Below are 26,050 nucleotides of genomic sequence, written 5' to 3'. Positions count from 1 at the left end.
AACAACACGTAAAAAATATAGGCGTGGCTTCTGTGCGTCATCAAAAGGGGTCAGGAAAATTCTACACACACACGTGAAAACAAGCTTGTGTCATTATGTGTGACTTTGACGATTTTTTTTGAATAAGTTTTGAGAGAAATGGTCATTTCTTAATAGGCTGAATAGCGTCGTATGATATCGGGTGTTTCGTTTCATTTAGTTTGTGGATTTGAAGCCGTCATGTGTCAAGTTGAAGAGGATTATAATGGTCTGGAGTGTAAACAGGAGAAGATACCTGTGCCGACGTGAGTTGAAGTGTGTGTGTGTGTGTGTGTGTGTGTGTGTGTGTGACAGATGTAAGAACCATGTTTTGGATGGTTCTTACATCTGATGATTGTACCATTATATTTTTGATGTGGCGATGTGACACCATAACATTGTACCATCATGTTGTAATCATAATATGCATGGTGTACTATGGTACGATGATGGTATTGGTATACTGCGTGATAGTAATTTAACTATAACTTTTTTTTTGTTGTTCAGAATTTATATAATGAGCGAGTACTGAATTACTAAGGTGCGCCTATAATATGGGTTTATATTCGTACTATTTTAGTCCGGGCGGGACGACAACCGCTGCGGAGTAGCACATTACCTGTGTGATTTGTCATGTATATAAACAGAGAGAAGTAGCTCCGGCTACAATGTTCTTCCGCAAGGCGCTTACATTTTAGTTTATTAAAGGGTTAGTTCACCCAAAAATAACATTTCTGTCATTAATTACTCACCCTCATGTCGTTCCACACCCGTAAGACCTTCGTTCATCTTCAGAACACAAATGAAGATATTTTTGATGAAATCCGAGAGGTATATCACTCGTCCATAGACAGCAATATCAACACTTTCAAGGTCCAGAAAGGTACTAAAGACATCGTTAAAACAGTCATGTGACTGCAGTGGTTCAACCTTAATGTTACGAAGAGATGAGAATACTTTTTGTGCGCTAAAACAAAACAAAAACAAAAACAACAACTTTATTCAACAATCTCCTTTCCCCTGTCATTATCCTTAAGGCAGTAAGCACAGTGAAGGCTTCCATGTTTACGTCCGAATGCCGGCTCAGTATTGGCCAAAGCTGATCACGTGATCAGCATGACACATACGTGTAATGGTGACGCAGAAGCCTGCCAATAATGAGTCGGCGTTCTGACATAGAACCCGGAAGTGCTGCACTGTGTTTACAATGTCAACATCATAAGAGACTGACATGGAAGAGAAGAAATTGTTGAATAAAGTCATTTTTTTTTGTTTTGTTTTTGCACACAAAAAGTATTCTCGTCTCTTCATAACATTAAGGTTGAACCACTGCAGTCACGTCGACTGTTTTAACGATGTCTTTAGTACCTTTCTGGACCTTGAAAGTGTTGATATTGCTGTCTATGGAGGCATACGCCTCTCGGATTTCACCAAAAATATTTTAATTTGTGTTCTGAAGATGAACGAAGGTCTTATGGGTGTGGAATGACATGAGGGTGAGTAATTAATGACAGAATTTTAATTTTTGGTTTAACTAACCCTTTAAAGAATACTGTAGTACTACTATTCTCATTGACAAAGTACACAATCTTTTATTTGTGACATTTTTCAGGCTTAATAGAAAGTGTATGAAATGTAAGGAGGGAACGGCTGTGCTCATCATTCGTGTCAGTGATGCATTTTGCCGGTAGGCGATCCAATTAATCTTCTCAATTACACTTCATTATGTGATGCAGTCTTGTCAGAAAAACACTATCTATCTGTTGTTGACTAGATCCTGCTTCAAGGAGTACTTCATACACAAATTTCGAGCCATGCTAGGAAAGAATCGTGTCATCTTTCCCCAGGAGAAGGTAAATATAGCCTAAATGTTATTATCTCTTAAAAGAAAGAATCGATCCTGAACCACTGAAACGAGTCGTCAGCAATTCCAGTCTCATTTCCTGTTACAAACCTATGAAGCAGACCTTCAAAACAAAATTAGGAACCTTTAAAATAGCATAATAAGGGCACTTTTACAGTCGTTAGATCCTTCAATGTCCACACTGACCGCTCATCTCCTCAGTTTCAGTTGAACTGAAATGAATTGTTTGTTCACTGACCTTTAGATCTGCTCTTCTTAGGTTCTTCTTGCTGTTTCTGGTGGCGCAGCCTCTTGCTCGATGCTCGCACAAGTTCAAGAGGTAAATACACCATGTTTTTCCTTGTTCTCCAGGCAACAAAACCAAGGCCATACTAGTGTAAGGTGGTCAAGTTGGATTTAGGGACATGGTAGCTTGTTTGCTGCTAAATCAAAGTGATCTACTTTGGTGACTTTGGCCGTACAAGCCTATTGACCAACATGGACCAGCTAGAAACCATAAAATAAGCTACCATCTAAAGCTTAGTTCCAGTGGTCTCTGCTTTGATGGTTTGGTTTGGTTTAGTTCATTTTAGTTATTTTTAGTTCATTTAGGCCATAGGAGAACTGAGCTTGGTTTTTCCCAATCTTTTTCTTTTTGGTTCCTTGCCCCACAGTCTCCTTTCTGCTCAAATGAAAGTGTTGTACGGCTGCGTCTGTGATTTGCTGCTACTAAATCTGCGAGCGAACCTTCTCAGTGAACTGTAATAAATCCAAACATGAATTTCGAACATACTGTTTGTGATTATGGTTGGTGAATACTAACGTTGTACATCGACTCTTTATAGTTCCACTTTTTGGGGGTGAGCAAAAACCTGCTGTTTTTGTGTGTGTCCCTTTAAATGCAAATGAGCTGCTGCTCCCTGCCCCGTTTCCAGAAGAGGGCAGAGCTTCACAAAACAGGACAATCTCACGCACTGAAAATGCCAGAAACTGTCAGTAGCGTTAAGACGTTCAATCTTATATGTTTGAACCAGAGTCGGACAATGAGGCCTACAGAGCCTGAGAATATATATGCTGCATGGAGATAGAACAGGAATACTTTAATTACGGTTATAACTTATGTTGTCATCTGGCTTTTATCCACTGTTAGTACAAGCCTGTTGTAGCGGACCCCATCCAAATGATGGTCAAAACGTTACTGATTTACATTGTGATTATGGTTGGTGAATACTAACTTTGTACATTGAACCGAATTAAGCTGAATAATGACATTATTATCTTTATAGATATAAATAAATGTGACTTTCTGCTTTCATCTTTCAGGGGCTGAGTCGGGATGCTCCCAAAAAGTTAAGATTTATGCCTGGAATCATATACATTGATGGTAAAGCTCTTTGACTAGACATTGATATTTGATATTTTGACATTTTGAAAAGGTTTTGATTTGTGTGTGGTATTTATTAGACGGCGGCGCTTGTGGGCGGAGTTCAGAGGAGCGGCAGAGGTCTATAGATCAGCTGAAGAGCATCTTCACAGAGACGGGCTTCCCTTACTTTATAGTTCCTCTGGAGCAGGTAAACGGATTTTCTTTCCTCTGTGTACTAATTAAAATGGTCCTTGTGTCACCAATTTTCAGTCCGCTTTGTGTTGTTACAATGTCGGTAGTATGTAAATGAACAATGTTTACTTGTTCTCCGTGTTACCTGGACCAAGAAGTTCATGTTTATTTGACTTTTGACAGTTCCAGGGCTTTTGTGAAAACTACAGATTATACTTTTGCATTTTTGTATTCCCGCTGATGGATAGGTGGATCTGTGGAAAAATTTAGTGCAAAGCAGTGTAATAATAATAATTGAAATAAACGTATAAGCTAATCTAACTTAATAAATAAATTTGATTAAAAAAAAAAAAAATATATATATATATTAAAATACATAAAATTTTATTTAAATTAATCAATACATTAATACATTAGAATAAAATAAATTGATTAAATAAATAAATAAAAACATGTTTCAAAGAAATAAGTAAAAATAAACTAAATAAATAAAATTTCATTTAAATAAATAATTAATTAATACATTTGATTAGAATAAATTATTTCAATATTATTTAAACAAAAATAAATAACTACATAAATAAAAAGTTGATAAATAAATAAATATGAATAAAATAAAAATAAAACAATTAAGATTAAATAAATTAATAAATGATTAAAATAAACAATTTCATTTCACAAATAAGAAAGGCAGTGTAAAATGTAAAAATAAATAAATATAAATAAGATTAAACTTAGTAAATAAATAAATTGAGTAAAATAAAAATTGATTAAAATAAATTAAATATCGTTTAAATAAACAATTAATAGATTTCATTAAAATGTGTATATATATATATATTTTTTTTTTGAAAAAAATAAATAAATGGATAAAATACATCTAACTTACATCTAAAAATACAGTACTACAGTGAGTAAAAAAAAACATATTTTAATGTAATAGAAACCATATTAATTGGGTCTTTATACATGAAAGTTATATAGCTGTCTTTTAAAATTTTGGATGGGGGTCCCTCGTACAAGGATGATCAAATTTAGGGGTCCGTGGCATCTAAAAGATTGAAAAGCCTGTCAGTTGAAATGTTGACTTCAAACACAGAGGTTTTTCAGATTTTCCGTCGACACCATTATGACTAAAAGTTTGCTAAGAAGTATTTCCTACTAAAGCAAGGCGCTATTTGACTCTGGTCAAGCCTATCCAATAGGAGCAGACTGGGCGTGGCCTATGACGGGAAGACGATAGCCTTTTTTTTCCTGTTTTCTCTATCCAGGTAGCACAGATTTTCAAATTTTTTTCACCTTTCTTCTGCATAGACAGCCAAGTTTTATTGAAAGCCCTTTTTGCTTTCAGGGCATTATGCTCTTTGCAACTCCAGAGAGAGACTCTGATGGGTGTAATGCTTTGCTCTTCACTGTTTCTCAGGTTTTCAGTCTGCCCACCTCTGTTCTGGTGCCTGGCACGTCTGATCCAGACCCGTCCAATCCCAGCTATAAACAAGCTGTGGATCAGTATATCAAAGAGAACCAGAAGCTGACAGAAGAGGAAGCAGCCAGTGCAGTAGCTCAGCTCCGTATAGAGGAGTCTGTATGTTCACCTGAACACAAACTGGCATTAGAGAGGCTGTTCTCGTCACTGAACACACTGACAGCCAAAGAAGATATGCTACAGACCTTAAGGTGAGTTTTTCAGCCAGATCATTTGCTTTTATAGACCGCCTGATCTCTCAAATCTGATTGATTTGAGGAAAACATTTGTTCAGATAGTTGATTTCACTGCATCTTTTCACACAGCTGATTCATTTGAGTCTGTGTTTGACTTTGTTAAATAGAAAAGTATTTGCTTGGCTATAGCTGAACTACTTTAAATGATAAGTAGCTTGACAGCCAGTAACTTCTCCAAAGCTGCATCTGAAGTGCCAAGCACAAGATTCATTAGCACTTTGTGTTTTTTATATATATATATATATAATATTATATATATATATATATATATATATATATATATATATGACAATGACAAGTTGAGTCCTAATCCTCGAGTTCTTTGTGGTAAATTCCCAATGCTTTTATAGGCTTTGATTGCATCACGCACTCCTTCACCCTTCCTGTCTCTGATCACTTTTGTGTGACATTCGACTGAATCATCACTGAAGAGCTGATCTTTGAAGTGTGTTTGAGTCAGTCACTCTCTCACAGAGCTTAAAGCTTCACTGGATTGAACAGTGAGTGATTAGAGACGTACGCCTTCACACTCAATACATCTTCTGAAGCTTCTTATCGCCTATAACTAACAGTTAAAGGGTTAGTTCAGCAAAAAATGAAAATTCTGTCATTAATTACTCACCCTCATGTCGTTCCAAACCTGTAAGACCTTCGTTCATCTTCAGAGCACAAATAAAGATATTTTTAATGAAATTTCAGAGATTTCTGTCCCTCCATTGACAGTCTACGCAACTACCACTTTCAAGCCCCAGAAAGGTAGTAAAGACATCGTTAAAGTAATCCATGTGACTCCAGTGGTTTAACCTCAGTTTTATGAAGCGACACAAGTGCTTTGTGCAAAAAAACATAATTTACCACTTTATTTACAAAATATTAAGTTTATAAATCTGTTATCAGTAAAGAGAAGTGTTAAGGTCTCCCAGCATTTTTCCACCAAAATAAAAGCTTGATGGTTTAACGTTTGAAAGCAAAGAAATTAAGACATAAATGTTAGTAACCTAAGGTGCTGCGTTTTGCGTAGTGCCACCTACTGGTCTGGAGATACGAAAAATGGCTTTTTTTGCTTATATCTTCTGAACAGTTTGTCCAAAAATCATTAGATTTGGGGCATCATGCCAAGTCGAGTGATATCCAATTTTTCCATATCGGCCATTTTGAATTTTGTAGTAAAATGCTGTATTTTACGGACACGTGAACATATCATTACGGAATTCGGTATGGGTCATCGGCACGATGCCCTGAAAAAGTCTGAGAAGTTTCAGACCAGCGTTGCCTAGTGGTGAAAAAAATTATTTACATGCTTATAACTTTGGATGTGGTTGACTTATTTTCACTGGAATCTCCTTGGATTCCTGAATCCTTGCCGAGTCCAACAATACCAAACATGCTAGGTTTCGCCTTATGGTTAGTGCAACGTTGTGATTTAGCGTTTAAACAACATTTGCGAATATCTTAGAAACCGTTAGTCCAATTGAGACTAAACCACCGGAGGAAAATCGAAAATATAGGTTGTTGACTATACGATAAGGGCCAAATGTCAAAATTTTGATAGTAAGTAGCAAAAAAATGCCATCAAAGTCAGGTGTGGGTAATTTTTTATGTGTTAAATGTAAATGTGTTAAAAGTTGGCTCTAACTACAGTACCGTTGGTCTGATTGACTTCAAAATTGACATGCAGTGTCTTTCTCCGTTGCTATCATAGTCCATTATGACATTGTTGGTCTGCTGCTAGCTTCCTTGTTTGCTTCTGTTGTGCTTGGCCCCTTAATTGCTGCTTGCAGTTATATTTATTATTATTATTATTATTATTATTATTATGATTTTTTTTTTGTAATTTTTTTTTTATTTTACAGTACAATAGTATGTGTTATTGCAGTAGTAAGATTGGGGTGGGGGTTGATTAGGTTTTCCTTCTTTTTTTTTTTTTTTTTGTCCTTAGCTGATCACATGCCTGTATATAGTCTGACACGCTGCATGTTTCAGAGTAAAGCCAAAGCACAGCACTGTGTTCATTTTCAGTTTTGATTCATAGTAACTGCTACTCTGTAGAACTATGTGTTTGAGTTGCTTATATGTAACAACGATATTGTAAAATAACCCTGATGGTCATTACAGAAAAATTTTAAAAGCAGAAGGCTATTATTGACCTCAAACACATTGGAACGTCTCTGAACCAATCATAATCAAGAATTCAATGACACCCTGGTATAAAGATTTCAGTTTATAAATATTTATTGGTACAGGCAGCACCTGATTCTGCACATTGCCCGTGAGAACGGCTACTCGAAGGTCATGATGGGCGATAGCTGCTCACGACTGGCTGTCAAACTGCTCAGTAATATCGCTCTGGGCCGCGGAGCAGCACTGGCTTCAGACACGGTGAGTGAAGTTTGTTCTGAGCTGTCATACGACCTAAAACTTTATATCAACATGAAGCTGTCTTGTAGGGTTTCTCCGATCCTCGGTACGGGGATGTGGTGATAGTGCGGCCCATGAGGGACTATTCATCCAAAGAGATCGCCGCCTACAGCAGGATGTTTCATGTGCCCTCAGTTTTTATCTCTGGCCTGGATACCAAGGTGAGAGATTGTCATCAGGCCAAGAGTAATGTCTCTTACATCACTGTCATTTCTTCTCTGCTGCTAACATCAGAACTACAATCCCATGAAGCATTGCAAACAGCATATTCGATGAAGAAATATAAAACTACTCATTTAAAATTGTTGATTATATACAAAAAAAAATATATTTTAAGTTGATTGCAAAATATGCTTATATATTCAAATATTTACTGTAAGTATTTTCAGAGCGATTCGATTACATCATTTGCAGTGCTTCATGGGAGTGGGTGGAGCTAAAGAGGCGTGGTTTGCTTGTTTCGACTGATTGGTGGAATTTTTGTAGAGCATCATGGGTAATGTAGTTTTTCACCATGAATTCTGCTGTTAAACAATTATTTTAAAACTAAGTTGAAATAATGTGGGCTGACGGATTCAACAGAAGCAAATACCATCGATTTAACATTAACAACCTCGTAGCTCACAGTAGGGCTGTCTTTAAAGGTTTATAGTTAAAAATCAAAGTTTTTAATTCCCGACTGTTCAGCACTATTGGGTTGAAGAATTGAAGACTGATATTTATTTCTGATATTTAACTATTTTTCCTTAATCGGATATCAGTTTTGTAATATCGGATCACAGTCGCAAAGATGTAACTTTACATTAATGAAATAAAAGAGCCTTGGATGAGTGCATGTTGGAAATATTTTCATTTAATTCTCCCTCTTATCAGTCTCATAAATCTGCCATCTTATGTAATTTACGTACTTGAGGCTCTGTGGAAATAAATTTAGTATCTAACCAAGTGAATATACAATTATACACATTATAATATAAAAAATAAGGGTAGTTTATTGACATCAGTGTTCCCATGGATAACCTTTAACATCCATGGAATCTTTCCAACACTTCTTTATAGTGTAAAAAGGTTCTTTAGATTATTAAAATGTTCTTCACCAAACCAAAAGTGGTTCTTCCATGGCATTATCCTTTTGAACTCTTTATTTTAAAGAGTGTTTTGGATATTTTTAACAGCCATTGACATCCCAAATCCACAACATGAGTTACTTGACATAGTAGACTTGAAACTTTGATTCCTGAATCTGCAGATCTGATTCCAGTCTTTCCCATCCTGATTGGAGACTTGACTCAGCAAATGAAGGCTACGATTTGAGACTTGACCTTGATACCTGTGGTTTAACTTTCATTTCAGACCCATGATAAAGCCAGCATCCAGCGACTGACAGAGAGTTTCGTCACCAACCTGCAGGCTGATTTCCCCTCCACTGTTAGCACCATCTACAGGTCATCTTGATCTGAAAATAACAGCTCTGACCCTGAATTCAGCTGGTGTCCTCTGAAGATTAAATGTAATTGATGTCTTAATGGTTCCTTTCCAGAACTAGTGAGAAGCTTCACACAGTCATTCCCTCTCAAGGTCAAACCACTGAACCTGCCTCCAAGTGCCTGCTGTGTCTCTGTGCTCTCGACACTAACGTAGGTAGGTTATACTGTGCACATAACAGGTCATGCGTATGTCACATGTTGTTCAACAATAGAGTTGGGAATGGAGGATCAGTTTTTAAAGTTGATTAGCAGTAGAGATTGACCGATAATTGGTTTTACAGATAATTGTTTTTTACAAATAATTTTTTTACAGGTAATTGGTTTTACAGATAATTGCTTTTACCAATAATAGGTTTTTACTGATAATTAGTTTTTACCGATAATTGGTTTTACAGATAATCGGGTTTTACCGATAATCGGTTCTTACCGATAATCGGTTCTTACCGATAATTGGTTCTTACCGATAATCGGTTCTACAGATAATTGTTTTTTACCGATAATCGGTTCTTACAGATAATTGGTTTTTACCGATAATCGGTTCTTACAGATAATCGGTTTTACCGATAATTGGTTTTACCGATAATCGATTTTTACAGATAATTTGTTTTACCGATAATTGGCTTTACAGATAATCGGGTTTTACCGATAATCGGTTCTTACCGATAATCGGTTCTACAGATAATTGGTTTTTACAGATAATCGGTTATTACAGATAATCGGTTATTACAGATAATCGGTTTTACCGATAATTTGTTTTACTGATAATTGGCTTTACAGATAATCGGTTTTACCAATAATCGATTTTACAGATAATTTGTTTTACCGATAATTGGCTTTACATATAATTGGTTTTACCGATAATCGTTTTTTACTGATAATTGGTTTTTATAGATAATCGGTTTTACTAATATTTATTTCTGAGATTTAACAATTTTTCCTTAATTGGATATCAGTTTTGTAATATCGGATCCAACAATATGGCACGCAAATATCACCATATCGTGAGGGGAAATTACGGTGTTTTTCAGGTACATCTTGCTTTGCTTTATTTATTCAATGTAACAACCATTCATGCTGAAATAAAATGTGCTGCATGAATACTTGATATGTAGTTTAAGCTTGATGCTAAGAAACAGACAAACTCACAGAGTAATGCAGTCGCTAAGACAACTTTCCATTAATTAAATAAAAGAGCCTTGGATGAGTGCATGTTGGAAATATTTTAATTTAATTCTCCCTCTCATTAGTCTCCTAAAGCATCTTATGTCATTTCTGTACTTACAGCTCTGTGGAAATAAATTTGGTATCTAAGCAAGTCAATATACATTATACACATTATTACACAATAGAAAAAGGTTAAAAATTGTGTTAGGTGGAAATGAGTGTTGATGAGATGTGGGTGTCGTGTGCTGCCAGACAGGCTGCAGACACACTGCTCACTGTAAATGACTAAAAACTTCATAATCTAGACCAACAAAACATAATTCTGATAACATGCCCATGAAATGGATTCTAATGCAGTGCATTTACTTTCCTGACAAAGTGTAATTATTCCAGTGAACTTTTTGTAGACCAATAAACACATAATTAAATTTATGCAAAATTGATAGACTCTTTTGTTCTCCATTTTAAACATTAGACTTTGTCAATTTTGCCTGTTGTCGATATTCTTGATGCTGCTGCTACTGTTATAAAAATAACAAAAACATGCTGTTTTTATTGGTGTGATATAAAGATGATATAAAGCAATTTAACAAAAACAGTTAGTCAGGGTTCAAACAAAGTGCTAAATGCAAGTAAAAATCATAATTGAAACGGTGTTACTCGCCAGTTGCCTGGTAACTTATTTTATGAATTTTGACAATGCTTGGTTGTGAGAATGAGATATGGCCGTAAGCTGACATAACTCATCTTTTTCCGCAGATAAAGCTTCTGCCTTCCATGCCACTTTGGTATCCGAGCAGCTGTCTCAGATCAAACTTCAGGACACGTCCCATGATGCACGGCACTGCGCGGAGGGTCAGGGTTGTGGGACCGGAGGCTGCTGCTCCTCAAATAGGTGTGTTACGGCAGCCATTTTTATTCTTTTTGAAGTTTTGGTTTAGGGTGAGTCAGTAGTTGGAATGCATGCTGTGAGATTCGATGTGCCTCGTTTTTATGGTTTTCTGAATGCGTTTCAGGTCGCCTGAACATCAGGACTTGAAGACACTCTTGTGTTACAGCTGTAGACTCACTATCAAGGACACGGTGAGTTTCAGGAGCGAGAAACGCTCATTCACACCATCTATTGTCCTAGAGTGACTTTGTAACCCAACATTGTGTTAGAAAAATGATCTGTGAACTACAGAGAAAAATAAATAATGTATGAGCTTTCTCTTTCCTACAGGGAGCGGTAGATGCTCTTCCACCTTACATCATAACAGAGGCGGAGAAACGGCAGAAAAGGTGGGAAATGCTGCTCTGTAACCTAAAATACTAATTAGTCATCGTTTACTCACCCTTTTCACTCATTCTGTGGAACACAGAATGTTTATCAGAACATCCTGGATGCTCTTTTAAATACACTAAAAATAAATGAGGATTTGGGGCTGTTGAGTTTCAAAAATAGGAAATAAAGCTCCATAAAACTGGTTCAGACGACTCGTTCGCTCAAGTCTTTTGAAGCATTGTGTGAGGAACAAAGTTAATACACACACACTGAAATAATTCATATTAAGAAAATATTATCAGTTTAACAGTACTGACAACAAAAACTGACGTCTTCTGTAGAGATGCTTGAATTATGAATTTGTTTCATAATTGATGAATTTTGCTATATTGACAGTTTATTACTTTGAAGCTAATTTGAAACAATCTGTATTGTATGAATCGCTATTTAAATAAATGTGACTGGAGTTGACAAAGCCATCAAATGGCTTCAGAAGACATGGAATATAGTGTGTAAGTCACTAGTTTTAATGGTGTGGAAAAGAGCAGCGCAAACATTTTGCGTCTCAGATTTGGATCAAGTAGTTCAAGCATTAATTAGTGCAAGTAAATTACAGAGTGTTCATTTTGGGGTGAACTATATGGAAGCTTGTTTCTGAGACAGGAAAAGAAGTAACTGCGACTTTTTAAATCGCACAATTCTGATATTTTTTCCTTTTCCATTATTTTTCACGAGTTATAAAGTCCAGATTGTGAGATATAAACTCAGAATTGCAAGGAAAAAAAGTACGAATTATGAAATATAAACGCGCAGTTAAAAACACAGTTGCGAGTTATCTCAGAATTCTGATTCTTTTTTTCTTCTTCTTCAGAGTTTATATCTCACAATCCGGACTTTATAACTCATGAGAACATAAACTTGAAATTGAGAGGAAAAAAAAAAAAAAAAATCACAATTGTGAGATTTAAGTCGCAGTTAGCTTTTTTTTTTTATTTTGTATGTTGCAGAAACATGCTTCCATAAAACTAGTCCTTAGATTGAGTTCTGGTGTTGAACTCGTGTCTGAGGGTGTGTTCACACTGGGCAGGTTTGGTTGGATTAAAGCGAACTCTGGTGCGATTGCTCTGGTAGTGCGGCTCAGTTGAATAAGTGTGAATTTGCTCCGTTCACAGTTAATCAAGTGGGTCTTGCTCCGCTTCTGAACGAACTCTGGTGTGGTTTGACTAAAAAATGAACGCAACATGGACCAAATACATCTAAACAAACCAAAAACAGGATGTGATGTCACAAGATGCGACCATAAAATGGACAATGCTCAAATATTTTTCTTGTCATAGTCGCGATGTTTCCCATCACAGGTGTCTGAAACGCGTCTCCTCGCAGCAGATCTTCATTTGTGTTGAATGGAGGAATTCCTGAAGCTGTTTTGACTCCTTTACACCATTTTATAAGTTCAAGTTCTCAGCTGGTCACAATACCATCACATGTACAGACAAACAATGAGTGCGTTTAGCTCACAGCGTTGGTTTGGATGTCGGTAAGTTCCGTCACAGAATATACGCCATAAAAGCCTGGCCTTAAAAATGACCAGGATTTAATTTATCACCTATATTTTTTTGGTCCAGACCAAAAGAACTGAACTACAAGTGTGAACACACCCTTAGACTCACTAGCTATGTTTCCATCCAAAGTTGCCAATTTTGGAATATCGCATAAAACGTTTGCGAATGAAGCAGCGTTTCCATCAAGTGAGTCGAAGAGAAAATCGTCACGTCATTATATACTGCCGCCAAATATCGCTAGGAAAAATGGAAGTTGTTTGGGAATGCAGTCGTGCAAGACTGACGTTTCAGAACGACCAAAACATTTCAGTCTGTACACCAAGATCGGTCCGCTGGTGAGTCCACTTGTGTCGTCCCATCATGCAAAGTCACATGACTTTTTGATGCGCATCAAGGAATTTTTTCGGTAAAGGTTTCCATCATAATTTATGTGCATGTCTTATCGGGAAAAAAAAACTGATCCAACTCCGTTTTTTATTCACATCTTGGTGTTTCCATCCAACGTTTTTATTTTTATGCGATATCCCAAAATTCACATATAGATAGAAACATGTCTACTGTTTTTTTCCACAGATCTCGGATGAAGATGGAAATCAGCGAGTATCTTCTGGAGGATGGCGAGTAGCAGATACTTGTTTTGAAAGTGATATTTAAAGCCACATCATAAAAGTGTCCCACTCTAATCATTTCATTATTTGTCTCCATTTGTAAATGAATAAAAAAAGTTACCATTTTTAAACATTTTGTTGTTTTTGCTTGAACACATTTGGCTTGTATTACATTGTATTGATCATCAGACACAGAATACTTGAATATGCCGCCTGCCATTTAAATCAATATAACCTTTTATACATTGTCATTTGTACAGTAATTTAATTATGTAACATTGAGTTCTTAATTTAGCAAACTGAAACTTAGCAAGGAATTTTTACAGGCTCATTTGATTTCTGAAGAGGAAAAGAAGGCAAAGAGTATTTGTTTGTGTCCCTTTGCATAACCATACAGTGGAAATGATTATTCCAGCCATTACAGATGAGCTTTGGCACACTCATTACATGTGTGCACTTAAGACAAGATGACGTTTCAACATTCTGTAATTAACAACCTTAATTGATAAATCACAGCATTCCAGCACTTAATGAATGTAAGTGTGGCACTCGCCACCCTAAAAACAAGCAGATTCTAGTCTTTTTATGAGGAAAAATGGTTCAAGTGTTTGATCAGAAATTGTAAAACCAGGAATGAAATACTAAATGGCTCTCATCCTAAGATACTTTGGCTTGTAAACACTTTTGCTGTAGTATCAGAACAAAAACAGTTAAAAGACATCTCACAAAAGACATCAACAGCAGGTCTGGGTCATATTTCACCCCAAAATTATACAGTCATGAAAAGTCATTGAATTTTGGAATAATAAACCTAGAAAGTTTTGGAAAAGATCTGTATAATCGAATATTTGGTAGTTTAGAATACTGGTTAAACAAATTGCATTCGGCCATTCAGTCATGTGACATTATGCTTGTATTTATTAATAAATCACATAGCATTAATTTTAGTTAAAGCATGCTATGATAAATTTGAACATGGATTTTTATTCTTATTTTACATGTATACATAGATTGCATTAATATTTGCTTCAGAAATCATAGAAAAGTATTGATAGAATAAAAATATTGATAGAAATGTGCATGAACACTGATGACATTATTATTTTGTGATATTTTGCATAATGAAAATGAAGCTTATTTGTATGCTCGTTAAGTTTATTTGCATTGGTTTTCATGAAAATTAAGCACTCATAAAATATTTCAGTTGTGGAATATTTATACACTGATTTATCACTATGAATATTTGTTGGGCTTGACTAATTTATGCTGATTTTAATTTTAAAAATCTTTTATGTTAATGTTTTATAGTCATGAGAATCTGGATGTATTATAGAACAACCTTAATGGCCCAAAAAACAGGCTTTTTTTAAGGAAAATTCTTGTTATTCTGTGGTAAAACATGACCCAGACGTAGTTTAGTGAGATTCACTCTTGTAGTGTTTGGATTTCCACTTTGAAGGTCCTGCTATTTTGTACCCAGCGGTCACTAGCGTCCGAATCAGTCACATTGAGAGAGGCTGATTCTCAAACTTTGCTGACGAAATGAAACGATTCAGGCAGAATAACACACAGAGGCTCCACCTGACCCCTGTCATCCAACCTCTGAGTGCAAAGAAGTCAACAACATCCATCAAGGCCGCTCCGTAGCAGTGGAGAAATGGCTATAGACTCATTGAATCATCCAACTTAAAGCAGTAAAGCTCCAGCGCTTCCAGCTGGCCTCGAGGCCGTTCAGTCTTGATTCTTCTCTCTAGTCCACTTGATCATGGTCTCTGGAGAGCGATAGAGGAAGATGAGTTTTGAGTACAGCTCTTCCTCCAGCTCCAGTTCTCCGGTTTCCCGCACCAGGAAGATGTCCATGCACAGTTTGAGGATGCGGTCCACGCACGGCAGCTCCTCGAACATGATGGAGTGAGAGATCTCGCTGAAAAAGCCTCGCACAAACTTGCCGATGACCAGAACCACCGACACATACAGTCCCATGATCCTGCGGGAGGAGAAGAGATGGATGTATTCGCAAGGAATATTCTGGAATATTCACTACTGGTTAAAAGTTTGGAATAATTACAATTTTTTTGCTCACCACTGCTGCATTTATTTGATCAAAAATAAAGTAAAAATTGTGAAATATTATTAGCTGTTTTCTATGTGAATATATAGTAAACTGTAATTTATTTCTGTGATCAAAGCTGAATTTTCAGCATCATTACTCCAGGCTTCAGTGTCACATGATCCTTCAGAAATCATTCTAATATGATGATTTGTTGAAAACAGTTTTTCCCTGTTCATTATTTTTGTGGAAACTAATACACTACCACTAATACACAACTTTTTTAGGTATCCTCAAGGTGTGCCCACACATATGTGTGTCAAATTTGGTGAAAATATCTCATTTCGTTTCAAAGTTATAGACATATATGAGAGCATAAAAAGTGACCCTTGAGTGACTTTGATTGGATTTTTTTGCCACTTCCTATCAAAATTTTGACATTTGGGCATATGTGTATAATTAACGAGCTATGGTTTCATTTTTCCTGAGGTGGTTTCGTCTTGATCGGACTAACGGTTACAAAGATATTCGCGCTAAATCACAAAGTTGCACAAACCATAAGGTGAAACCTAGCATGTTTCGTATCGTTGGACTCGGCAAGAATTTGGGAGTCTAACGACGTGACTCCTGTGAAAATAAGTCGACCACACCCAAAGTTATAAGCATTTGAAAATTTAATTTTACCACTAGATGGTAGACTGGTTCGAAACTTCTCAGGCTCCTTTAGGGCATCGTGCCGATGACCCATACCAAGTTTCGTTCAGATCGGCCTCCGTTAACCCTGTCTAATAGGTGTTCAAATTTCATTGGCAGTTGGCAGCCATGTTTTTCAAGATATGCCAATGTCCTCATAGACTATCATGGCACCTTGGACCAAGACACTGCATGCCGAGTTTCAAGTCGATCGGACTAATGATGGCATAGTTAGAGCTTTTTTCATGTTTTTTCATGTTATAGCGCCACCAAGTGGTCAATCACTGATTTTTTTCATCACTGATTTTTTTTTTTTGAGCCCATACACATGTATACCAAGTTTGGTGAAAATATCTCAATCCGTTCAAGAGTTATAGCCATTTTAGTAAAAGTGGTCCTTCCCATTTCGAACGTTTTTGGCGCCCCATAGCGACCGAGAATCAAAATTTTAACTTTTTTTTTTATAATTATTGATATTCAGAGTCCAGAGAACATTTCTGCACTGGGCTGGTTCTGATCGGGCAAAAAACAAAGGGCTAGCTCCCAAAAGTAGGTTTGGGACAAAATTCAAAATGGCAGAAAATTTCAGGACAGCAAATCATCATATAAGAATGATTTCTGAAGGATCATGTGACACTGAAGACCGGAGTATTGATGCTGAAAATTCAGCTTTGATCACACAAATAAACTATATTATATAGTATATTCACATAGAAAACAGCTATATTAAATTGTAATAATTTATGTTTTACTGTATTTTTTTATTAAATAAATGCAGCCTTGGTGAGCAGAAGAGACTTATTTCAAAAACATTAATACATCTTAATTATTCTTAACTTTTGACAGCTAATAACATAACTAATAAAATACATTTAACTATGTTTAATGATCAACAGTAAGAGTTTATAGTGAATACAATAAAAAGCCTGCACTAAATCTCAAAAGGAATGGAGGTGGAGTACCCATATCCTGCTAGGAAGCCCAAACTCGGAGGGCTAACTTTGTCGTTAAAGATGACCATGGGTAAGACGCCGCAGGAGTCGTGGCAGTTGGCGATACTGATGTCCCACCACTCTTGAGCTCCAGTGGTGTTCCATGAGGCTTCCCTCATCAGAGACAGAGTCACATCCTGATATTCCCCCTCACCACCTGCCACGAAAAAACAACCACATCTTTACCTTCAGAAACTGCTCAAGCGTAAAACTAGCACATATTATATTGAATATGGCAGACAATGTTAATGTATTTGGACTTGGCAGACTATTTCTGCTAGGCTTCTGCTGCTGCAGATCAAGCATGGACTCGCTACTGCTAATAGATGCACAGACACACTGCTGTGATCATGTAAGATCTGCTGCTGCCGCATAAATAGATATACATCAATCCCATAGCAGATCTAGGCAGGTGGAGCTGGGGAGGTGGAAGGATTCAGAGGAACTCCAGGACTAGATTACAGCAAACTCTGAACCAAATGTTGATCAAGCAATCTCATTGGCTGCAGGATCAGCAGAGGCCAGTCAGCTTGCTTGCTGACTGCATGTAAAGGACTGATTAGCCTAACCGTCATGTATGTCCAATCCCCCACAATTCATTGGAAACATATTAAGGAGGAAATTCACAAGAGTGAACTGTGCCTGACTAAAACACTAAAGAGACGTTTGATTTTTTTTTTTACCATCATACAGCTGGCTGACGGGCTTTGCTTCAGCTCCATTAGGTGCTCGGATGTAGTTAGGAAACATGTGCTTCACAAGCCTACGAGAGAATTAGAGATGATAAAAATCAGAAAAATAGTGTGAAATATAGACACTTGTCAAATATGAGTAACAAAATATGGTGTAGGATTTACTTTGAAACAGTTTTCACTCAGAAATTGCTAGTACATTTCACAAATAATTTTAAAGATGTTTTGAAGTAGAAAGACTGAAATAGTAGCTGCACGATTTATCGTTAAAAGATCGCAATCTTATTCTTAAATGACAGTGATTTGGCCCTATGTCTTTTCAACCACACAGTATCATTATTTCCGTCTTACAATCATTCAGATTATCCCAGAAGTACTGGGATAAAAGTTTATAGTTCGGATATAAACACTGATGTCTACGGTAGCGATCAAAATAGAGTAAATTAACTTTTGAAAGTAGCGTGACGCTTCAAATAAAGATTGTAATTACATCGTTACACCAGTAGGTGGCGACAAGTGACTTAAACTGTATCTGTCATTGAATCATTCAAGAGATTTGTTCAAAAATGCTGATTCATCCAGTAATGAAACAAGTCTTTATGAGTGAGTCATTGAATCATTCACTCAACCAGACTTTTTAAGTCAAATGAATTAAATATTTATTTTAAATAGAGGTGCAGCAATTAACATTTAGTAAATTACTTCTAGTAAATTAAGTTATGAATTTTTTTTCCTAAGAGTGTATCTAGGATGATGGATGAAGTCGTGATAAAACTTACACAGGATCCTTCCGGTGGCCCAGCAGCAGCGAGGCCAGGTCGGCTCTGACTGGATCCTCTCGTGTCAAACTGATGGAGTGCCTGTCGGAAGTATGTTCCACCGTCCCACCCTTCCCAAGGTCCCTTTCAGACACAAGCACAAAATGAACATGAGATCCTGTGCTCCAGCAGAAGCAGCTTTAATTCTTTCTCCATCAAACTGACCTTTGGAAGATCCAGTCCAGACGGAGGGTCATGTCACCGGTGCTGCCGAGCAGTTCCTTTATGAGCTCCTGTCGGCTCGGCGGGCTGATCTGCCACACTGACCCCGAGCTGCCCTCGATGTTGGCTGTGACGATGTCTTCATAGCTGTACATGGTGATAAACTGCATGGCCACCTGTGGACACATTTCAGCCGACTGTTATATCCGGCAGAGGTGGATACCTCACACTTGTGCCAGTTAAAAAAATCTTCCTGCAGCCTTGGCAATAAACATATATTATCTATTTCTGTTTTCAACTCTTGTGAAATGAGTAACTGCTAAAGATGTGCCTGAAGTGGCTTCAAAACGGATAACTAATTCTACCGAATAACAGGAAAATATTTGACAGTCACTCACTGGATAACAGGTGAGTGAGGGAATAGCACGATATTATACATAAACCTCTAAAATAACTATGCAGCAATGATTGTGTGAAGTAAATGAGTGTAAACTTTAAGAATGAAATGAGCGCAAATCAAAATATCTGCATCGCTGTGCGTCTCTCAGAAATCTATGGAAGCTTGTTTCCGCCACTGAATAAAAACAAAATAAAATAAAAAAGGTAATTGCAACTTTTAATCTCACAATTCTGTCCTTTTTCTCGCAGTTATGAGTTTTAGGCCCGGTTTCACAGACAGGGCTTAGATTAAGCCAGGATTACGCCTTAGTTCAATTAGGGCATTTAAGTATCTTTTATAAACGTACCCTAGAAAAATATCATTACTGGTGTGCATCGTGAGACAAAACAATGGCACTGACATGTTTTAAGATATATCAGTGTAAGTTGTTTTCAGTTAAAAGAGCTCAAACATGCATTTTAGTCTGGGACTAGCTTAAGCCTTGTCTGTCAAACCGGGGGATAAAGTCAGAATTGTGAGTTATAAAGTCAGAATTGCGAGATATAAAGTCAGAATTGCGAGATATAAAGTCAGAATTGCGAGTTATAAAGTCAGAATTGCGAGATATAAAGTCAGAATTGTGAGTCATAAAGTCAGAATTGCGTGATATAAAGTCAGAATTGCAAGATATAAAGTCAGAATTGCGAGTTTATAATGTCAGAATTGCGAGTTTATAATGTCAGAATTGCGAGTTATAAAGTCTGAATTGCGAGATATAAAGTCAGAATTGCGAGATATAAAGTCAGAATTGTGAGTTATAAAGTCAGAATTTGCAAGATATAAAGTCTGAATTGCGAGATATAAAGTCAGAATTGTGAGTTATAAAGTCTGAATTGCGAGTTATAAAGTCTGAATTGCGAGATATAAAGTCAGAATTGTGAGTTATAAAGTCAGAATTTGCAAGATATAAAGTCTGAATTGCGGGATATAAAGTCAGAATTGTGAGATATAAAGTCAGAATTGCGAGATATAAAGTCAGAATTGTGAGTTATAAAGTCAGAATTTGCAAGATATAAAGTCTGAATTGCAGGATATTAAGTCAGAATTGTGAGTTATAAAGATATAAATATATAAAGATATAAATGATGTCCACTTACAGCATTTTTCCCAAAATTATTGTTGAGACGGTTGTAGTCCTGCACAGTGTAAGGCTTGATGGACTGCTGCTGAACACTCATGGTGAATAAAGGCTGCAGGAGAAAACAATCAAATCTCATACATAAAATCTCAAAGTATTAAACTATTATAGAAATATTACAATAGTATTTTACCTCATAACCTCCGAGCTTGACTGTGACGGTGACATCAACAGGATGGTTAACCACGCCCACTACTGATTTAACCAGTGAGATGAAGAGTAGTGGGAACCAAATGATGCAAATGAGGAAGAGAATGATAATGCCGCCCATCCCATACTTGACTATCTTTTTTTTCTTTTGTCCTTTTGGTTGAGGATATTTCTGCAGAGAGAAAGTTTATTGAAGCCCCAAAATCATGGACAAATAAGATTATAAGTGGTGCTTGCCAAAGACAAAGCATCACTATTGATCTCTTGCATCTACTTCTTCCACACAAAACTTCAGTGTGCTACTTCTCCCGCACTGTTTGTCACCGTTTTAGACAACCAATCAGTCTCTCAGGATTATTAGGAAGCTATCAAGCCACGCCCTAGCAACCACTGATGAGCACTATAGCAACCGAAACCCAAAGAGGCACAGCTTCAAATCCGAATGTCATAGAGGCATGCGGGCTGGTTTATATCATTCATACTCGCAAGCAGCCTTTGAAGTATCATTGGCAGCTGCCAAGCCACTCCCTATCATCCAAACAGAGTACCCTAGCAACCGTTCAGCAAGCCCTATATCTCTGCATCAGAACATCGTATAGACATGGGGGTTGGCTCTTTTGACTCATGCTAGCAAACAGGACTTCCAACATATAACACATGCTAGCAGTGAATAGCTACATGCTAATAGCGATTCGCTAAGTGTTAAAACATGTCAAAAATGTTAACTAAAACATACTAGCAACATGCTAATCATGTAGGCACCATGCTAGCAACATGCTAATCATGTTATCATGCTAGCAACATGTTAATCAAGTTTACATCATGTTAACAACATGCTAATCATGTTAGCATCTTGTTAAGAACATGCTAGCAACATGTTAATCATGTTTGCATCATACAAGCAACATGCTAATCATGTTAGTATCTTTTAACAACATGTCAATCATATCATCATGGCAGCAACATGCTAATCATGTTAGCATCATGCTAGCAACATGCTAATCATGTTAACATCTTGTTAAGAACATGCTAGCAACATGTTAATCATGTTTGCATCATACAAGCAACATGCTAATCATGTTAGTATCTTAACAACATGCCAATCATGTTATCATCATGGTAGCAACATGCTAATCATGTTAACATCATGCTAGCAAACATGTTAACAACATGTTAATCATGTTTACATCATGCAAACAACATGCTAATTATGTTAGTATCTTTCTAACGACATGCCAATCATATTATCATCATGGTAGCAACATGCTAATCATGTTAACATCTTGTTAAGAACATGCTAATCATGTTAATATCTTTTAACAACATGCCAATCATATCATCATCTTGGTAGCAACATGCTAATCATGTTAACATCATGCTAACAACATGCTAATCATGTTAGCATCTTTATAAGAACATGATAGCAACATGTTAATCATGTTTGCATCATACAAACAACATGCTAATCATGTTAGTATCTTTTAACAACATGTCAATCATATTATCATCATGGTAGCAACATGCTAATCATGTTAGCATCTTGTTAAGAACATACTAACATGTTAATCATGTTAGCATGCCACTAACAAAATGTTAAACATGTTAGCATCAAATTTAATACACACACACACACACACACACACACACACTACCATTCAAAAGTTTTAGATCTGTAAACAAATGTTTAATGTTTTCGAAAGAAGTCTCTGCTGCATTTATTTGATCAAAAATACAGTAAAAACAGTAATATTGTGTAATATTTTTACAATTTAAAATAAGTGTTTTCTATGTGAATATATGTTAAAATGTAATTTATTCCTGTGATCAAAGCTGAATTTTCAGCATCATTACTCCAGTCTTCAGTGTCACATGATCCTTCAGAAATCATTCTAATATGCAATCTGCTGCTCAAGAAACATTTATGATTATTTTCAATGTTGAAATCAGTTGTGTATTTTTTTCAGGATTCTTTGATGAATAGAAAGTTCAAAAGAACAGCATTTATTCGAAATAGAAAGCTTTTGTAACATTATAAATGTCTTTACTGTCACTTTTGATCGATTTAATGATTAAACTTGCTACCTTTTCTGTTTCACGGCTGCACTTGATGATGAAGATATTAGCGTAGATGTCTTCTACACACATCCAGTTGGAGAGAGACAGTGTGGTATCTGTCCAAACCCAGTCCATCACTGCTCGAAGCTCAACTAGAAACGGAACCAGGCGGAACCTGAGGAAACAGAGTAGATTCAATCCATCAATGCCTAGTGCATCTCATCCTTTTAAGAAACAAACTTTTGAAGAGAAGATGAACATGAAGAATAGGAAGAATAGGCCCACCCTTGGAAGAGGAAGAGGTTGAGATGATTGAATTTCTTGGTGAGAAAGTTTCCGAGGATTCGTGTCGGGTAGCCGCAACGGATCTGATACGCCGACAACGTGAAGTAGATGCACTTGAAGAAATACCAGAGCTGAGCCACTGAGTTATGATTGAACATCCTGTGAAAATAAGGAAAAGTAATATAAACTCTGAAGTCTTTGATCTCAGCTGCAAAGATCATCTGTGAACCTCCTGCATTTGTACACAAGCCTCGCTTACCTCTCGGTGACAGCCGGAAGGATGAAGAACATCCACAGGTGGATCCCGAAAACCAGTATAACCTGGAAGATGAGCTTTCCCAAGATGCTCTTCCGCAGGTACAGCGCACGATCAATGATCATGGTGCTGAACTGAATGAGGAGCATGACTAGGAACGCCTCGGGGACCTGATCCTCGGACAGAGAGGAGGCTATATCTGCCGCCGCCGAGTGTTTCTGGGACAGAGCAAACATTTCATGCTCAAACTTTACACAGTCAATGGGACTATTTACACTTGTCACATGTCACTATTCGATTTGACTTGGAATGCATCTCAAAGCACGTCCTGAAGTGCTTTGAGTGATCGGATTTGAATCTCGGAGGGAATTACACCTGGTCGGATAGCCATCCAATCAGAGAAAACGCATCAAGTGACCTGGTGTCGAATTAATTTGGCATCCTAAATTTAGTTGCATTATATTATTTGCATTTAGCATTGTTGTTGTTTTAACTCAGATTGCAAATAATTTCTTAAGGATTAGTTCCAAATCATGCCCCAAAACACAAATCCTGTGGACATTCCTTTAGGATTTTTTTGGCTAGGAATATCTTTATCTGAGTTTTCTGTACTCACTCCAAAGGCCCAGAAACCGAAGATGACGATGATAAAATCCACCACATCCGTGAGGAACATCAGAGCGTAGACATCAGTAGCCGCCCGATACTCCGCATGCAGGATGTTCTGGAAGAATCCACAGGTCGGCTTGTAGACATTCTTCACTCTGCGTAGAGGAATTGAAAACACCACAAGATAAAATGAATGATGATCAAACCTTAAATATGCCATTAAATCATGAATATCAACATTGTATCAACATCTGGATCATGATCCTGCATGTTATATATCAATTACTATTGTCAGTGTTGATTATTCAAAATATATATTGATTTTAAACAGTGTAGATGCAGCAAAAACTCAGCCCAAACCAACTGCAAATGTTTCATTAAAGGTGCAATCTTTTAAATGCAATTAACAAATCATTATCCCACTAAATATGAAGTCTCTTTATAATATGAGTTATTGTATTAAATTGTAGGGCTTGTTTTGTTTGTTTTATGGAGAGCTTGGTTAGTAAGGGACTTTTAACTACAACTCTTCCCTTTTATTATACAGATGTGTCATTAAATGTCTACAAATGTATAAAACTGATCTGAGATCAGGTAAAAATCATAAATAGACACTGGTTCATGGGTTCAGAGAGATCATCGCCTCCTAGCGGCAAACAAATGACATTTCGAAATGTTTCTAAACAGTTATGACATAAAGCCTTGTTTACTGAAATCACGTGACTTTGGCAGTTTGATACGAGCTCCGAATCACTGGTTCCAAACAAATGATTCACAAAGCTTTCAAAGTTTCTTGAAGCGCTTCGAAATCGCCCATCATTGGTACCTCCTCTTACAAAAGAAAAAATGCCCCTGGAAATCAATTTGACAGGGCAAATATTGCTCCGTAACGGAAATGTTAATTTCTGACCCTTTCCTGCTGGGTTGAAACAAAAGCAACAGGAGTCTTACATGGATAAGAAAAGGCCTTTGAGTTTTCCTCCGACAGCATTCAATAGTTTTTTACTGGCGCCCTCGCTGTGTTTCGTCTTTGACTTCTTCTTCTTCTTCTTCTTGGGTTCTTGCTGTTTAGTGTCTGTGACAGGATTGTTCATACATGTCAAAATAACACACATAACAGGCTCAGTACAATCTTATAGACATAATTTAGGTAGAATTCATATTTAAATAGGGTTGGACATCATTTGAGTTTTAGCAATTCCGATTCTTATCGATTCTCAGTTTCAATTCCAACACAGTAAAATCATTTAGCTATCAAACATATTAATATTTTTGCAAAACATTTTGTTGCACCTGAATACCATGAACACAAATACCACAGCAAAAACTACTAGCCTAACTAATATAAATTTCAAACATTATTAAAGACTTTTTTTTTCAAAAAGTGACTAGCGACATTTTGGTCTGCTGGTCAACATGTAGTCAGTCACTATATCACACTCGTTCCATTGTCTGACAGAAAATATGCAAATGAGAACAGCTTTATTGGACATTCGGCTATATATTGTATTAAAAAATACAGTATGTGAACATGGATTGAGAGTTGGTGCATTTTGTCATCTAGCGACATTTAGCTACTTTTTGAGCTACTTTCAAAATAGTTGGCAACACTGTTAAATTGTGAGATATAAACACAATTGCGAGAAATAAACTTGCAATTCTGAGAAAAGAAGTCAGAATTGCGAGACAAAAATCCAGAATTTATAACTCGCAATTCTGACTTTATATCTCACAATTCTGACTTTTTATCACGCAATTCTGACTTTATAACTCGCAATTCTGACTATAACTCACAATTCTGACTTTATAACTCACAATTCTGACTTTATAACTCGCAATTCTGACTATAACTCACAATTCTGATTTTATAACTCACAATTCTGACTTTATAACTCGCAATTGCGACTTTATATCACGCAATTCTGACTTTATAACTCGCAATTGTGAGTTTATATCACGCAAATGAGAATTTTTTCATTCAGTGGCGGAAACAAGCTTCCATAGTAAACCGTCAGTAATGAAATAAGAACAAATAAATTAGCAATATTACAAATAAATACAACTAAA

At 36.6% G+C, this 26,050-nt stretch overlaps 2 protein-coding genes across 2 annotated transcripts in view; one reads left to right on the top strand and one right to left on the bottom strand.

Annotated features, from left to right (window-relative positions):
• Positions 1-22: 22 nt before the first annotated feature.
• ctu2 (cytosolic thiouridylase subunit 2 homolog (S. pombe)) lies at positions 23-13,775 on the top strand. Its single transcript, XM_051901129.1, has 15 exons — positions 23-284; positions 1,631-1,705; positions 1,793-1,871; positions 2,142-2,201; positions 3,185-3,245; positions 3,326-3,435; positions 4,843-5,096; positions 7,385-7,520; positions 7,589-7,720; positions 8,913-9,004; positions 9,100-9,200; positions 10,970-11,105; positions 11,227-11,293; positions 11,433-11,491; positions 13,610-13,775. The coding sequence occupies exons 1-15, from the start codon at positions 172-174 to the stop codon at positions 13,659-13,661; spliced, it is 1,527 nt and encodes a 508-aa protein (XP_051757089.1). The 5' UTR covers positions 23-171; the 3' UTR covers positions 13,662-13,775.
• A 66-nt stretch (positions 13,776-13,841) lies between these two features.
• piezo1 (piezo-type mechanosensitive ion channel component 1) overlaps positions 13,842-26,050 on the bottom strand; it is a 101,472-nt gene continuing 89,263 nt past the window's right edge. Inside the window, exons 40-51 of the mRNA XM_051901052.1 lie at positions 24,935-25,058; positions 23,991-24,138; positions 23,378-23,592; positions 23,119-23,277; positions 22,861-23,008; positions 20,762-20,950; positions 20,588-20,680; positions 19,055-19,227; positions 18,851-18,973; positions 18,063-18,142; positions 17,350-17,536; positions 13,842-15,631 (exon numbers count right to left, since the gene is read on the bottom strand). Coding sequence (XP_051757012.1) covers positions 15,376-15,631; positions 17,350-17,536; positions 18,063-18,142; positions 18,851-18,973; positions 19,055-19,227; positions 20,588-20,680; positions 20,762-20,950; positions 22,861-23,008; positions 23,119-23,277; positions 23,378-23,592; positions 23,991-24,138; positions 24,935-25,058 — 1,895 coding nt within the window. The 3' untranslated portion in view covers positions 13,842-15,375. The remainder of the gene's footprint in view (positions 15,632-17,349; positions 17,537-18,062; positions 18,143-18,850; positions 18,974-19,054; positions 19,228-20,587; positions 20,681-20,761; positions 20,951-22,860; positions 23,009-23,118; positions 23,278-23,377; positions 23,593-23,990; positions 24,139-24,934; positions 25,059-26,050) is intronic.

Source organism: Ctenopharyngodon idella, chromosome 7 (assembly GCF_019924925.1).
Source record: "Ctenopharyngodon idella isolate HZGC_01 chromosome 7, HZGC01, whole genome shotgun sequence".
NCBI classification, from domain to species: Eukaryota; Metazoa; Chordata; class Actinopteri; order Cypriniformes; family Xenocyprididae; genus Ctenopharyngodon; species Ctenopharyngodon idella.
This window is presented reverse-complemented; position numbering and strand designations above follow the sequence as displayed.

Coding starts and splice junctions, on each gene's coding strand:
- ctu2 (XM_051901129.1), top strand. CDS start 172: ATGATATCGGGTGTTTCGTTTCATTTAGTTTGTGGATTTGAAGCCGTC. Junction 9,201..10,969: donor TGCTCTCGACACTAACGTAG/GTAGGTTATACT, acceptor CTTTTTCCGCAG/ATAAAGCTTCTGCCTTCCAT. Junction 11,106..11,226: donor GGCTGCTGCTCCTCAAATAG/GTGTGTTACGGC, acceptor AATGCGTTTCAG/GTCGCCTGAACATCAGGACT.